This window comes from Fundulus heteroclitus, chromosome 12 (assembly GCF_011125445.2).
Source record: "Fundulus heteroclitus isolate FHET01 chromosome 12, MU-UCD_Fhet_4.1, whole genome shotgun sequence".
NCBI lineage: Eukaryota > Metazoa > Chordata > Actinopteri > Cyprinodontiformes > Fundulidae > Fundulus > Fundulus heteroclitus.
In genome coordinates this window covers 19604749-19621425 of record NC_046372.1, presented here as the reverse complement: position 1 = coordinate 19621425, position 16677 = coordinate 19604749, and the positions used below count along the sequence as shown (strand labels likewise).

The 16677-nt window shown below is 41.4% G+C and overlaps 1 protein-coding gene across 1 annotated transcript; it reads left to right on the top strand.

The window, feature by feature from the left end:
• The first annotated feature begins 4626 nt into the window (after positions 1-4626).
• Positions 4627-6066, top strand: LOC118564884 (nuclear factor 7, brain-like). The gene has a single exon (XM_036144218.1). It carries the CDS (start codon positions 4645-4647, stop codon positions 6064-6066), a length of 1422 nt encoding a protein of 473 aa, XP_036000111.1. The 5' UTR covers positions 4627-4644.
• The last annotated feature ends 10611 nt before the right edge of the window (positions 6067-16677 follow it).

Sequence of the window (16677 nt, the reverse complement as noted above, 5' to 3'; positions counted from 1 at the left end):
GAAGGAAATGTGGAATGGCAGTGAGGATCAGACCAACAACACAGTTTTGACAAACTTATAGCTCCTGTCAGGTTTGCACCAGTGCTTGAGTACTATAATGTCAGCAAGTCAGTTACTTTATCAGTTGATGCAAGATCTGAGGGTCTAGGAGCCTTGCTTCTCCAAGAGAGTCAGTAGCATCAGCTCCAGAGCATTAACTGACAAATGCTTAAAATTATGTCTGGCTGTGAAAAATTCCCCTAGTATCTACATGGAGGATCTGTCCATGTAGAAAGTGATCACAAGCCACTGGAGGCGATACTAAAGAAATCACTCCTCAGCGCCCCAGACAAATTGTGAGCAATGCTCATTAGACTGCAAATAAACATTTACAACGTCTTGATGTTAATTACAAGTCAGGAAAGGAAATGCACAATGTTGGTGTTTTCAGCAGAGAATGTCTAAAGGAGCATTATGAGAACCTTTTTTATGATGAGTTGGAGGTTATTTATGTAAATCATCAACTACCCGTATCAGATGGAAAGTTACAAGAGTTCAAAGAAGCAACAAAAGGAGATGATAAATTAAAATTGGGCACAATTGCCTTTGAGAGATGCAGCTGGCCAGATAAAAAGAGATGGGTTCCAGACAAAATCAGAATACTGCACATTTAAGGAAGAACTGTCAAATGTTGATTGACTCGTATTCAAGAACTCAAGGTTGGTAGTATAACATAAACTGAGAACTGAAATGCTCAGGAAAATCCACGAGTCACACATTAAGTGTAAGGAGTGACCCTGTGAGGTACTGTTCTGGTCAGGCATTATGGGCTAACAGGCTGAAGGAGTTGTGGCTCGGTGTGCTGCATGAAACACACCCAAGAACAATCATCCAAGAGAGTCCACTCACGTCACATCCAGTGTCTGAAGCAGTGAGGGCAAAGGTTGGAATAGATTATGCAGGGTATCTACTGTGCATAGATTAGTTTACAAAGTTTCCAGAGATCATAAAACTGAAACAAGCACACACATCATCACTGGACTGAAGTCTGTATTTGCATGGAAGGATGTAATGGAGGAGCTAATTTCTGACATTAGCAGACAGTTTGTGAGCAAAGAGATGGTGGATTTCACTGAGCAGTTGGGTTTTAAACACACAACTGCAAGTTCCCTTTTCCACTAGTCAAATGGACAATTTGAGAGAGCAGTTCAGAGAATAAAGGACCCATTGAAAAAATCACAGAACACCGTGGGTGACCCATATCTAGCGTTGCAGGAACACACCATTGTGTGGAGTTGGATTGTCATCTGCTCAGATGCCCAAGGATAGAAGGCATAAGTCAAAATTACCTGCGACAAACACATTGTTTTTCTCCATGAAAATGACAGGAGAAACCTAGTGAAAAGACAACAAGGACAGGATCAATAATTAGACCAAGGAATCAGGACACTACCTGACCTCCAGGATGGTGAGACAGTGAGGATTAAGAAAGCCATCAAGCAGGAACCAACCTCATCTGCTCAAAACCAGGAGACTGTATTCCCACCTGATGACAGCACACCAAAGTATTTATACTATTGACTGACTACTGTCTCCTCTAACAGCCCTGTAACAACAGCTGACTATGGAAGACCTGTTAGAATTACTTAGACTTAGACAACTTTATTTGTCATTTTGTATGCACAGAATGCGTACAGAATGATATTTTGTTTGCATAAAGCTTGAAAAATCACAGTAAATTGCAGTAAATTACAGTAAATTACCGGATAAGGTGCAGCGGTGATTTATGTAAACAATTGAAATGTAAACAATGTAAACAATGCAGGGAAAATAGACAGTGTGCAATTTCACAGTGTACAGGTGAGTATTATTAAAAACTGTGTAGTCTACGAATGTGGTACAGAGTCCATTTGAGGCTTCAGCAGTTCAACGGTCTGATGGCATATGTGCAAATGTGCAATATGTGAATGTGGTACAGAGTCCATTTTGCATTTTGCGGCTTCAGCAGTTCATATAACGCAATTACAAGGCGTTATATGAACTGAAGCTGATTTTATGATTGTCGCCAAAGTTAACTAAAGGACTGCTTTAGACTAAATTAATGTTGAAAAATGAAAAAATAAAGAAAACTGCAGAAAGAAGTGAAATATTATGAATACGAATATGTAGTTGCTTGGTGCTGCCAGTTGGTAGTTCCTGTTTCTCTTTGAAGTCTCTTCCTCATCATAATTAGTAAAAATCAGTAAAAATAAATAAATAATATTTAGCACTTTTTTGTGATAAATTTTCATCATAAATCATTTAGAACATCACGTGTTCTTCATCAATCTGAGCAAAGTCAAAAGGAAAAAAACTTCAGAAAGGGCGCTGTGACACTGGTGGTGTGTTGTTATAAGAGACCAGATAAAGGCACATTAAAAAGACTTTGTTCCCATTACACAATGTATTACAGCCACTATGGCTTCCTTTGTTTCTCCTGTTTCTTTTCTATGTCTGTCTAAGTCTCCCCCGCTCTCCTGCTCTCTGTGTCTGATACTCAGTTATAGCTTTGCTTGCTTTAGCAAAAATGATAATAAAAGTAGTATTTTTGTAACTTTGGAACCAAGTGTGTCAGAATTTCAGGCCCCACTCCACACTGTTGAGAAACTAGCAGAGGCTCTTTAGCTACCATGGAGCCACAAAGATTAGCTTCACGTTGTGCTCCATCAGCAGAACCCGTGCTGCCGGGACCTCAGGCCGGCTGGGTGATGGTCATAGGAAGCATAATCCTTGATCCCAGCCCAGGGGTTTAGTTTTGGAAGTATAATTTTTTACCCCATATGTTGCAGCAGTGGTCACTGCAGCCAACCTCGAGTTTCTGAAGACCTTCCTTTGAGAAACTGTTGTACAACATCTTGCATAGATAAAACTTGTACATAAGGGACTGATTAGTTTGGTGTAGTTGGAGCCAAATTAAGCAGGAGAGACCAGACCTGACCTTCTACTGGGCATGTGTCCCATACTGTTCTCCTGATGAAAAGATAACTTCAGACTTTGATAAAATGCCAATCTCTGACATGGTAATTAAGGAAAGCAATGAGAGAGTTTTTTCCAGTTACAGACCTTAAAGTACGCTACCACAGCAGCAGCCTGAGTTAAGGAATCAGAGAAGATGCACAACTCTCTTCTCACTGCTGCTGAAACTCCAGTTTAAAGATGGAGAAACAAACAAACCATCAATATTCATTCTAACATTTCTCCTCTGATAAAACCACAACTAAGAAGGTTTCAGGTGTGGATATTTTTTTGGCTTTTGATACTATAGTCCAATCAAAACCAAGCATGTAGAAAAAAAAAGATTTAAGGAAAAAATACTGCAGGAAACTGGACCTAAGTAAAATCCTGCTTTTGAAGGTGTTTGATTTCCACAAATGTATTCGCAGGCCAACAATAACCTTAACCACTCAATTCAATTCAATTTTATTTATATAGCGCCAAATCATGAAACATGTCATCTCAAGGCACTTTACAAAATCAAGTTCAATCATATTATACAGATTGGGTCAGATTATACAGATTGGTCAAAAATGTCCTACATAAGGAAACCAGTTGATTGCTTCAAAGTCCCGACAAGCAGCATTCACTCCTGGGGAACCGTAGAGTCACAGGGAGAGTCGTCTGCATTGTACATGGCTTTGCTGCAATCCCTCATACTGAGCAAGCATGAAGCAACAGTGGGAAGAAAAACCACTCATTAACGGGAAGGAAAACCTCCGGCAGAACCGGGCTCAGTATGAACGGTCATCTGCCTCGACCGACTGGGGTTACAGAAGACAGAGCAGAGACACAACAAGAGAGACAAAAAAGCACAGAAGCACACATTGATCTAGTAATCTGTTCTACATTAGATGGTAATAGCGGGTGAGCCGTCTTCTCTGAATGATGTCACAGTTAACAGAACGCCAGACCAGGTGTACCTACTATGAAGAAAAAGAGAGAGAGCACTCCCCATTACTAAGAGGTGGACTTGTTTTGTTTCAATTTGCATGTTACCTAAGCCATTACAAGGCCTTTGCAGGGCAGTACAATAAAGCTTTGAACTCCACATAACTCCAGACATTTTTATTTGAGAAAGCTTTCAGGATGGGAAGTAAAACGTCTTTGAATTTCGGGAAAAAAAGTCCAGTTGTTTTTTATTTTTATTTATTTTTTTATGTTTTTGTAATGACCATGACCTGGATGACTGAAAATCTTCACCAGCACACAAATGTATTTGTTTAATTTATAATGTAATGTTACAAGGTAGGTTAAAATAGCAAGGAAGGCATGGCAAGTTAGTTTGTAGAGCCCATTTCAGTAACAAGACAATTCGAGTAAATGTTCAAGTCAGTTTTCAATTTTGTAAAAATAGAAAAACAAAAGATTTCAACTGTTTTATTTCAGCTGTGAAAGAAGTTCAGACAGCACCACCTGCTGGAGATAAACTGATACAGCAGATTGTTTGATTTAACACGAGGCTCAAAGGTTAAAGTACAGCAAGAAAATTCAGACGTTATTGAACTGAGCTGAGACGCCATTACTGGGTGTGAGATCTCTGCTGAATGAACACGGAAATATTTGGAAGATTTGAAGAAGAAGCAGCTGAAACTTTTGGTGAGTTTGGCTGTTGAAATAATTCAATCCAAAATGGCTGAGAGACTTCTGGAAAGTTACCTGAGCTGCCATGTGTGTTCAGAGACTTTCAGAGATCCTGTGTCTCTGAGCTGCAACCACAGCTTCTGTTCAAGCTGCCTGCAGAAATTCTGGGAACAAGCTGGAAACAAGAACTGTCCCATCTGTAAAAGGAAATCTTCCAAGGATAATCTAGGAGTAAACTTCACTCTGAAGGAACTGGCTGACTCTTTTACAGGAAAACAGAAATCTGGATCATCTGAGGCAGAAAAAGGAGAAAAGCAGCTGATGGTGGTCTGCAGCAAACACCAAGAAGACCCTAAACTGTTCTGTAAAGATGAGCAGAGAGCTGTGTGTCCTGGCTGTGAGTTTTCTCTCCACCAGAGTCACAAAGTGGTTCCTGTAGAACAAGCAGTCAGTGAGCTGAAGGAGCAGCTGAGATCTGACTTAAAGTCTCTGCAGGACAAGAGGAACAAACAAGAAGAAGTGAAGACAGAATACGAGGATGTGATTCAACACTCCAAGAAGCAGCTGTTGTCCACAGAGAGACGGATCAGAGCAGAGTTCAACAAGCTCCACCAGTTCCTGAAAGAGGAAGAGGAGTTCAGACTGGCAGCTCTGAGGGAGGAAGAGGAGCAGAAGGGGAAGATTATCAGCAGAGAGATGAAGAGGATCCAGGAGCAGATCTCCTCTCTGTCAGACAGCATCTCTGCTGTTGAAGAAGACCTGCAGAAAGACAACGTGTTGTTCCTCAGCAGTTATAAAGCCACTCAGAGCAGAGCCAGAGGTCAGAGGTCACTGTCAGATCCACAGCTGGTCTCAGGAGCTCTGATAGATGTGGCCAAACACCTGGGCAACCTGTCCTTCAGAGTCTGGGAGAAGATGAAGGAGAAGGTCCACTTCAGTCCTGTCATTCTGGACCCAAACACTGCAAATGGATGGCTCTACCTGTCTGATGATCTGACCAGTGTGAGACGTGGAGACACAAAGCTGCAGCTTCCTGATAATCCAGAGAGAAACACTATGTACCCTGAGGTTTTTGGTTCTGAGGGCTTCAGCTCAGGGAAACACAGCTGGGAGGTGGAGGTGGGAGACCATCCTGACTGGAATATCGGTTATGTTAAAGAGTCAGTTGACAGGAAGGGGGAATTATTTACTTCACCAAAATATGGAATCTGGTGTTTATGGCATCGTGATGGAAAATACACTAATGGTGTTGGTAAGACTCTCAAAGTGAAGAAGAATCTCCAGAAGATCAGAGTCCAGCTGGACTATGACAGGGGGGAGGTGTCCTTCTACGACCCTGAAGACATGTCTCACATCTACACTCACAGAGACACTTTCACTGAGAAACTCTTCCCTTATTTAGGTGTTGAAAAAGCTGCTGATGCCAAAACTTCTGATCTCAAAATCTGTCAAACTGAGATTTCTGTTTAAAAATCAAAGTTGTGTTTTTAAAATATATATATTTTTTAGACTGCAGTTAGACCAACCTTTGTTTTAAATTGCAAATGAACACAATATTGTTTTCAAGGTTTTTAAACTTTATTTCGAAATTAAAAATAGGAAAACATGACTAAATTTTTTTTTTGAAAATCAAAACATCTTTATCATTTAATGACTGTTTTTATTTTTGTGAAACTAGTAAAACATAACCATTTAGGAATGTTTTTACTTCAGTATTTCGTTGTAATCTTTCTTACCAGCATTGGACAATTTTTCCTTTTTCAGTTTGACTGTTGAAGAAAAACTCTGTAGTTCACTGGACTTCAAATCACAGTCAGAACCAGCAGCCAGTTCTATTAGTCCAGTTATTATTTATGCTGATAGAAAGCTTTAAATCACAAAGGTTTTTTCTCCTGAAACATTTATCAGAATCAGTTCATATTCACCAGCAGAGAGTGGATTAATGGAGAACTGTTTCTGATAGCAGTTCTGTTGTTCCTCACAGTAAACTGGATCCAGAACCCGACCTGGTCCAGATGCTCCAGGTTCTGGTCTCTTTGCAGCCTGCAGAGCTCCTGCAGCTCCTCCATGTAGGACAGGGGTGGACAAAGTTTTTGACTCGAGGGCCACAATGGGTTCTTAAATCTGACAGAGGGGCCGGGCTAGGAGAAGATGTATGAAATATTTGTGTAAACTACTAAAAATGACACGTAAAGCCATTGCATAAAAGGTTTTAGCTTTAACAGATAGTAAAGCATGAATATTCAAGGCTTATTGTGCAAATTATATATTTTTTCCCACAACATTGTGAAATCACGTTCACTTTCAGTAAGAACAGTTGTCGACGACCTTTTTTTTGTCAGTGCATCAAAGTTTAGAGTTATTTTTGTTGTGGCGGTTCTCAGGATGGAGCTCAGGTGTTGCTGCATTAACTTAGATCTGTGATGGACTTTGTTGAAGTTCATGAGTCTGAACGTCTGCTCTCACATGTAGGTTGAGACAAACAGCGGCAGCATCTTCTGGGCTTCCCTCTGCAGGTTTAGAAACGTGACATCATTAAATAAACCATAAAAATCATTCAGTTTATGAGAGCTGAAATTGTCCTTTAACACGGAGTCAGAGCTGTGGTTCTGTTTCAGGATCTTGTGATAATGGACACCAGCTGAAGTGATTTGTCCATTTTCTCAAAATCAGAGAACCGACAGCAGAATTCTCTGAGTAGGTCGCTCAGTAATTTGCTGTATTTTTTCATGTTTTGGGCAGCCTCTGTTTGCAAGGCTAACGTGGGAAAATGAGCCAAAGATGTTTTTGAAATTTGTTCAGAGAATAAGGTGAATTTGGATTTAAATGATTTCACATGTTGTGCACAAACTGATCTTTCCCCTCCTAGCTGTTCAACTGTGGATAACTTTTGTTTATCTTGTGGTTTTATTTTTCTATAGCTCTTAAAATTGTTTTGAATTGTGCTGTTATGCACTTTTTAGTTTTTATCTCTGTTTATCCTGTTATATAGAATTTTATCTATTTTGTCTCAGCATCTTTTTATTTGATTTTAGCTTGTAAAGCATGTTTTGGACCATATGGACTGTTGAAAAGTGCTATATAAATAAACTTTGATTGACTTTGATTCCCCTTGAATTCCCGAACTGGATTAATGATGTGCTTAAACTGCTTTTTGCGCTGACCGGTACGCAGAGATTCCTGATGGAGGATGCAGCTTCATTCTTTCCGTGACAGCAGAAAACTGGTAATATAAATCCTCTCCCTGCATTTAATAAAACAGAGGATCAAACCGATGTTGGTCAGTGAGAACTAGAGTCAGATTTCTTAATTATAACCAGACCTGGTAGACATCCTGCTGAATGAGTTTTACCAACAATCACAAAACAATCAGAACTATACTGGCGACAGCTTTATTCAGATTGATCAGAACATCCTGGGATTAAATGACAGTCGGTCTCATCAGAGGAACTGGGTTGGTAGCAGGTTCCAGCGCTGTTCTTTTTTTTTTTTACAAGCATGAAGGTAAAGTAGAAGTTTATTTTTATCTTTTTGTAGAGAAATGTCAAAGTTCTCCACAAAAGGGGAAACCCAAAAAACTACACAACAATGTACGATACATGAAAGACAACACAAGAAAAACAAGTTGAACTTAAAGCTTCTTGGAATAAAAATTTCTTCATCAGCTTTCTAAAAGCTAAAAGAGTCCAAACTTCATAGAAATAGAAACAGTTCCTTCAAAAGTCAGGCAACAACAGCTTGGAGAGATTGGTCTCCTCAGGTCCTGAAGCGGGTCCATGATCCACTAGAAGGTTCTGATAAGATGAGCTCAGACTACAGGAGGAGGAATATGGCTGAATGAATTCAGCAACATAGGAAGGAGTCTGTCCATGGACAGCTCTGAAGGTTAAGACTGAAATTTTAAAATGAAATCTAGATCAGATTGGCAGCCAGTGGAACGACGTTAAAACAGGTTGAATGAGTTCCTCGCCAAGATAGCGCTGCGGAAACCCTGATGTTCATACTTTCACTGTGTTGGTCACCAAGCATATCAACAAAAAGTTTAATGAAAAAAATACTGCAGGAAACTGGACCTAAGTAAAATCCTGATTTTAAAAATGTTTGATTTCCACAAATGTATTTGTTTGATTTATAATGTAATATTACAAGGTAGGTTAAAATAGTGAGAAAGAAAAGGAAAGTCTTTTTGTAAAGCGCATTTCAAAAACAAGACTATTCAAGTAAACATTCAATTCAGTTTTAAAATCTAATCTAATTTAAAATAAGACTTAAACGGTTTTATTTCTCCTATGAAATTAGAACAGACAGCATCACCTAAAGGAGATAAACTGATAAAGCAGATTGTTTGATTTAACTCGTGGCTCCAGGGCCGGCCTGTCGCTTAGGCAATATAGGCAAATGCTAGGGGCGCCGGCCTGTACCTCTACTTTAATAAAAAAAAGATAAGTCTGACTTCCTCTTGGCATCCTCCCAAACATGATTACCTCATCCTCAGTAAGTGAGGCAGCATTGGAGGAATCCTTAGAACCTGCGCAGTGTCTGAACTGTTTAAAAGCAGTAGAGCTTTTTGAGCTATCTAAAATTTTAGCTTCATCTAAACCTTCTACCTGTATGTTAGACCCAATCCCAACCAAGTTGTTTAAGGAGGTATTCCCTCTGATCAGTGGTCCTATTTTAGACATGATTAATCTATCCTTGGTAAATGGATATGTACCACAGGCTTTTAAAGTAGCTGTTATTGAACCTTTACTTAAGAAACCATCTCTTGATCAAGATGAGTTAGTAAATTACAGACCTATATCTAATCTTCTTTTCTTATCTAAAATTCTTGAGAAAGTAGTTGCTAATCAACTATGTGAACATTTACAAAGTAATGACCTACTTGAGGAGTTTCAGTCAGGCTTCAGAGCTCATCATAGCACTGAAACAGCTCTGGTGAAGGTCACTAATGATATTCTCATGGCCTCAGATAATGGACTTGTGTCTATACTTGTCCTGTTAGATCTCAGTGCTGCATTTGATACAGTTGATCACAATATTCTCCTACAAAGACTTGAGCATACTGTAGGGATTAAGGGAAAAGCATTAGGCTGGTTTAAATCTTATCTGTCGGACAGATTCCAGTTTGTTCATGTTAATAATAAATCTTCCTCAAACTCTAGGGTCACCTGTGGAGTACCACAGGGTTCAGTCCTTGGACCAATTCTATTTACTATATATATGCTTCCGATTGGCAAAATTATCAGACAGCATGGGATTAATTTCCCCTGTTATGCTGATGACACTCAGCTATATTTATCCATAAATCCTGATGAATCCAATCAGTTACTTCGACTGCAGTCATGTCTTGATGACATCAAAAGCTGGATGACTTTAAATGTCCTGCATTTAAATTCTGACAAGACAGAAGTTGTAATCTTTGGGCCAGAGTCTTCAAAAAATAAAGTTCTTAATCAATCCCTTAATCTGGATGGCATTAAATTGGCCTCTGGTAATAAAGTTAAAAATCTTGGTGTTGTTTTCGACCAAGACATGTCATTTAAATCCCATATTAAACAGGTTTCCAGAGTTTCCTTTTTTCACCTCCGGAATATCGCCAAAATTAGAAACATTCTGTCCAGGAGTGATGCTGAAAAACTAGTCCATGCATTTGTTACTTCAAGGCTGGACTATTGTAATTCTTTACTATCAGGAAGTCCACAAAATGCAGTTCGAAGTCTTCAGCTGATTCAAAATGCTGCGGCAAGAGTTCTGATGAAAATCAACAAGAGGGATCATATGTCTCCAATTTTAGCTTCCCTTCATTGGCTTCCTGTTAAATCAAGAATAGAATTTAAAATTCTCCTTCTAACGTATAAAGCCCTTAATAATCAAGCTCCATTATATATCAGAGCTCTGATTACCCCGTATGTTCCAGTCACAGAGCACTTCGCTGTCAGACTGCAGGTCTGCTGGTGGTTCCTAGAGTCTCTAAAAGTAGAATGGGAGGCAGATCCTTTAGCTATCAGGCTCCTCTCCTGTGGAACCAACTCCCAGTTTTGGTCCGTGAGGCAGACACCCTATCTATTTTTAAGACTAATGTTAAAACTTTCCTTTTTGACAAAGCTTATAGTTAGAGTGGCTCATACCCTGAGCTATCTCTATAGTTGTGCTGTGATAGGCCTAGGCTGCTGGAGGACATCAGGGTCTAATTTTCTCACTCTACTGATTTCTACTGTTCTTCAGTCTACGGTTCAGATGACCGTTCATACTGAGCCCGGTTCTGCCGGAGGTTTTTCCTTCCCGTTAATGGGTGGTTTTTCTTCCCACTGTCGCTTCATGCATGCTCAGTATGAGGGATTGCAGCAAAGCCATGTACAATGCAGACGACTCTCCCTGTGGCTCTACGCTTCCCCAGTAGTGAATGCTGCTTGTCGGGACTTTGATACAATCAACTGGTTTCCTTATATAGGACATTTTTGACCAATCTGTATAATCTGACCCAATCTGTATAATATGATTGAACTTGACTTTGTAAAGTGCCTTGAGATGACAGGTTTCATGATTTGGCGCTATATAAATAAAATTGAATTGAATTGAATTGAACTTCTTTTACCTGCAACTCGGTTTTTGGTCTTTGTTGCATCTAAAACCTTATAATATCAACAAGTCCTAAACTGTCTGGTGCCCAGGGGAGGAAAAAAAGAAAACAAGAGGAGGAAAAACGTGACAAAGACAGAGGTAATGTTAGAGTAAAGATGATGATAATATTATTTTGCTGTTGCATAACAATGATCGATTAGCCGTTAGCATGACATAGTTGGCTAATCAATAAATAGCGAGCGCTATTTGTTAGTTTTAACATCAGTTAATGTTATGGAAGGGCCCAGTTGTTGGAAAATAGTGATTTAAATGCCCCCTCCCCGCTGCTCCTCCACGTCGAGAGGAGCCAGTTGAGGTGGCTCGGGCATCTGGTCAGGATGCCTCCTGGACGCCTCCCTGGAGAGGTGTTCCGGGCACGTCCCACCGGGAGGAGGCCCAGGGGAAGACCCAGGACACGCTGGAGGGACTATGTCTCTCTGCTGGCCTGGGAACGCCTTGGGATTCCTCCTGAGGAGCTGGCCCAAGTGGCTGGGGAGAGGGACGTCTGGGCCTCTCTACTGAAGCTGCTACCCCCGCGACCCGACCCCGGATAAACGGAAGACAACGGACGGACGGACGGACGGATGCCCCCTCCCCCCCATTGCCATCCTCAGGCAAATGTGTATATATTAGATTTATTCAGCAGATATACTGTTAATTGCATTGACATGGTTATTTTACCTTTTCCCACGCATAGACATCATATAAGAGTAGACGCGTCGTTGGGCGGGTTCTGCCTATGCTGCGATGCGTCAGAGCGTCCGCCATGTTGAATGTGGAAAATCTGCAGTTACTCAGTCACTTAAACAGCATCAGAGGGACTTTAATCTCAGAACATACTTTGTATTCGAAATATTTTATTTATCCCTTTAGCTTCATTCTCCTGAATTTATTCTCGTAAAGAATAAAAATAATTAAAATAATTTAACCTGGTCCTATTACTTTAGGAGTGAAATAATTCTGCAAACTGTGTGTCACTTTTACCACTTCTTTAACCGTGGGATGTCAGTAAAAAGAGTTCGTTTGACTGATGGCAAGATGTCTTTATTTTTCTTTGCACAGTCTTTACAGGCTCATGATGCCACCGTCTTACAGCTTCACATGACACTTACGCCATCCACGCCACCGTCAAACTGAAATACAACATAAACTTATAGTAACAGTAAGACAGTAAACATCCATCCATCCATTTTCCGAACCGCTTTATCCCTCATGGGGTCGCGGGGGGTGCTGGTGCCAGTGACGTGCGGTGAGGTTCATAGCTGGTGAGGCACTGACGTAATCAGAATCAGATTTGCAAATAGATGCACAGATTGACAGCAGTTTACAGGTTATGTTTCACTTCTGCATCCTTACACATACAAACTGTAGCTCACAAAACACACATTTCCTTAAAAAAACAAAACAAATGTTATTACTGTCTTACCTTTACTTATAAATGAAGTCCATGCGTCGCTCCTTCTGCACAAAAACATCCGTCACTTTGCGATAGAAGTCCTCCTTATCTTCCTTCAGTTTTAAAAGTCTCTCAGTCTCAATGGAGATCACTGCCAGGGAAGAAAGCCTTCCTTGATCCGTCCTGTTCCTGCTGTATGTTTTCAGTCTCTTCAGGGCTGAGAATGACCGCTCCACTCACGCTGTAGTAGCTGGCACCGTGAGCACGAGCTGGAGCAACTTTGTCGCCTCAGGAACAGTTACAACAAGATCCTTCTCGGCCAAAAAGTTGAGCTGTCCAGGAGATTTCCCAAGAGAGGAAAAAAAATCACTCTCTATTATAATCTATCGCTGCACTTGACTTGCTTCCTGAATCGTTTAGCCTAGCTCGCTGTCACTAAAGCCGGGCGTACACTGTACGAGTTTTTCCCCTTTTCGGGCCGATTCTTCAGTCGTGCGAGCATTTTTTGAATCGGCCGAATTTCAGCTTGATCGTAGAGGGGGGGAGGAGGGGGGACTGGCTTCTCACGACTACCTCCAGATCAGGAATCGGACGATCGGTGAAAATCAAACATGTTTGAAATTCAGTCGGCTGTCATGAGGTTTTTGTGAGCGCATCCTGCTGTTCAAGCAGAGCTACGAGGGGGCGCCCTCCCCTCCTCTCCGTCCCCGCCAGCGGAGGGAGGGAAGCGGGCGTCCCTGAAGCAACCTCCGGCCGGTGTTGGGGAGGGCGAGCCGTCCGGTCCGCGCAACGCGCTGGCCGCCTGTTTCGGCACTCCTCCGCGGTCCGCAACGCGCTGGCCGCCTGTTTCGGCACTCCTCCGCGGTCCGCAACGCGCTGGCCGCCTGTTTCGGCACTCCTCCGCGGTCCGCAACGCGCTGGCCGCCTGTTTCGGCACTCCTCCGCGGTCCGCAACGCGCTTGCTGCCTGTTTCGGCACTCCTCCGCGGTCCGCAACGCGCTGGCCGCCTGTTTCGGCACTCCTCCGCGGTCCGCAACGCGCTGGCCGCCTGTTTCGGCACTCCTCCGCGGTCCGCAACGCGCTTGCCGCCTGTTTCGACACTCCTCCGCTTGTTGGGGGGGGCGGGCCGGGCGACCTGCCGTGCCGCGCGGCCGCCGGTGCGTCTCTTCCCTCCTCTCTCCCCTCCGTTCCCCTGACGCCCGGTGCCTCCTGCGGGCTTCGCCAGAGCTGGGCTCGAACCCCTGCTCTGGGTCCCTGTCACCTGCCACCACAGCGAGCGGTCCCAGAGGGGACACGACGTACAGTGTGAGCAGTCCGGTCTCGTCCGAGCGTCGCGCCGCACAGATCGTGAGCGGTGAACTTTTAAACCCCGCGGTTCCCTCGCACAGTTTGAGATGTATATAAGTACCACGACTGAAAAACTCGTACAGTGTACGCCCGGCTTTACTCGGCAGTTGAGGAGTGAACAAGACGAACGTCTGGGATCTTGAGCGCCCCCTGCCATGAGGCAAGAGAACTGCCTGCCTCACCTCGAACCTGTTCTCTGCCGTTTATAATCGCTCATTACACGAAACACGTTACACAAACACAGTTGGTGACAAAAAGCACTGTACATTATATACATAAGCTAAATTATTGGAAATAAGTTCACATATTAAATTTGTTTAAACCATTTTATTGACGCCGTACAGCAACATGCTCTCTCCGCTTAGCAGCCAGCGCAGAGCCAGGGGTTGCGCAATCCAAGGTGAGGCAGAGCTCGCTGCTGCCTCACCGGCATCGCTTCCAAGCATTTGAATGGGAAAATAAGAAAATTCAGCGATTTTGAACAAATAAAAATCGAAATTGGTGAAGCTACATGAAAAATAAATATTTTTTAGTACAAACCACCGGATGAATATAACAATTTAAATTACTTTATGATTATATATTTTCTTTCTTTCCATGATGGCTGGTGAGGCACTGCCTCACCTGCCTCCCCTGACCGCACGTCACTGGCTGGTGCCTATCTCCAGCGTTCACCGGGCGAGAGGCAGGGTACACCCTGGACAGGTCAGACAGTAAACAAAGAAAGTTATATTAACATACAAAAAAAACATGCCTCGCTGGCTGATCCAGGCATAGAAGTAGAAATGAAGAACAAACAGACATCTTAAACTTCCTTCCTTGCTGCTGCTCCACAGCACAGCTTCTCTACTAATAACCGTCTTGCTCACATAATTAGCACGTCTTCTTCTTCTTCTTTTTAAGTTTTTTTGGCGGTTGGCAAACAACTTATAAGTGCATTACCGCCACCTTCCAGACTGGAGTATAGATTAGATGTCCTATCACTATAATCTTCCCATAAAACCTGATTTCCTAAGATAACTAAAAATGCTATTAAATATCACATCTTCAGAGGACCTTTGCAGCAGATTTTTAATATCTAAAATTACTTTATTTCTTTTTAACTCTCTGACTAATATCTCTCTTTCCCGATTGTAGTTATCACAATCTAGAAAAATATGCTGCACTGTTTCTGACTCTCCACAATAATTACACAACCCTGTACTATGTTTATTAATTATTTTCAAAGTACTATTTAGCCCCGTATGCCCAAACCTTAATCTGGATATAATATCCTCTTCTTTTCTATTCCTATTACCTTCCCTACATTCCCCTACTTTTATTAGCACGTCAATCAAAGGTGTGCACTTATCACCGGTGTGCAGGTAGAGCTAATTAGTCTCGGCAAACTCTTTTTTGGGTTTTCAAAATAAGGGTCTGTCTTGGTGACAAATCTACACAATGCAAATAAAATACACAAACTGCCGTTCTGGCAGTAAAACTGTGACTATTCTTGAAATGTTCCCTCTTAATTCTCATAATATGACGTTTTTCTCATAATATTACCATTTTTTTATTTTTTATTTTTACTTTATTGTCCTAGGTCTTTTTTTTCCTCATATTAGTAATTTTACCTCTTTAATAGTCCCCCAAAAAGTCTGTTCCTAAAGTTTCACATGTGACACGGTGTCAGGATCCTCAGAGTTGTGTTCTTGTTTGATTGGACTCACCTGCATTTAATTATCCCCATTGTGTATTTAAGTTGCCTCAGTTTGTTTCCCCGTTGTCGGGTCATTTTGGTCCTCCTGCTTCACTGTGTTCTGCTTCCCTGTGTGCTTCAGTCTCTGTGCTCCTGTGAAACTTGTAAGTTTAGCTTCATTAAAATATATTTTGTTTAACCCCATGTGCCTGCCTCTGCCTCGTTGCCACCTAGGTCCTCGCCTCCCCAATCATGACACACGGTTTTATGAAATAATGAAGACCACAATGTTTAGATTTAAGAAATTGATCCTTATATTCATAACACATATACACACACAAATATATATATATATATATATATATATATATAATCACACAGCTATTTATTTGTCTTATTTATAATACTTGAGAATCTTTATATGCACGTCTATGTCTAAATACAGTAGTCTATACTGTATGCAAGCTTAAAAACCTTGAAAAAGAATGGTCTTGCACAACTTTTTCCTTGTGTTGCCACTCTGCAGCTTTAGTGTGTCCAGTTTTGCAACATGGTGCAGCCTTAGTTTATAGAAGGCAGAAACAAGTAGTGAAATCAGCCTGAATACGTTTCCATACAGCACAGGAATGACGCATCTTCTCTGATCCACGTTCACTACAACAGAACTTAACTTTTTTCTGCCACATACAGTATGGCGTTGACGTGCGAACCTGCGCCCAACGACGCGTCTACATATATTATGTCTATGTTCCCAGGTGGTAATAGTCATTCAAAATACTATTAATTTTTCATAGTTATCAGCCTAGCTATTAGCTGTATTATAGCTCATATTATCTAAAGTGTGTTCATCATGTTAAACTATGTTAGTGTTAAAGTGTACATTAATGTTACAGCAAAGTTAGCATTGCCACATGTTATAGTACATTATACTGCAGTTTACTGATCCATTGCATTCTTCTAATTAGCATTTCACTGTAATAACAATAAATTACAGTAATAAATATTACTAAACCAAAAATTATATTGTTATTGAAGAATA

Coding starts and splice junctions, on each gene's coding strand:
- LOC118564884 (XM_036144218.1), top strand. CDS start 4,645: ATGGCTGAGAGACTTCTGGAAAGTTACCTGAGCTGCCATGTGTGTTCA.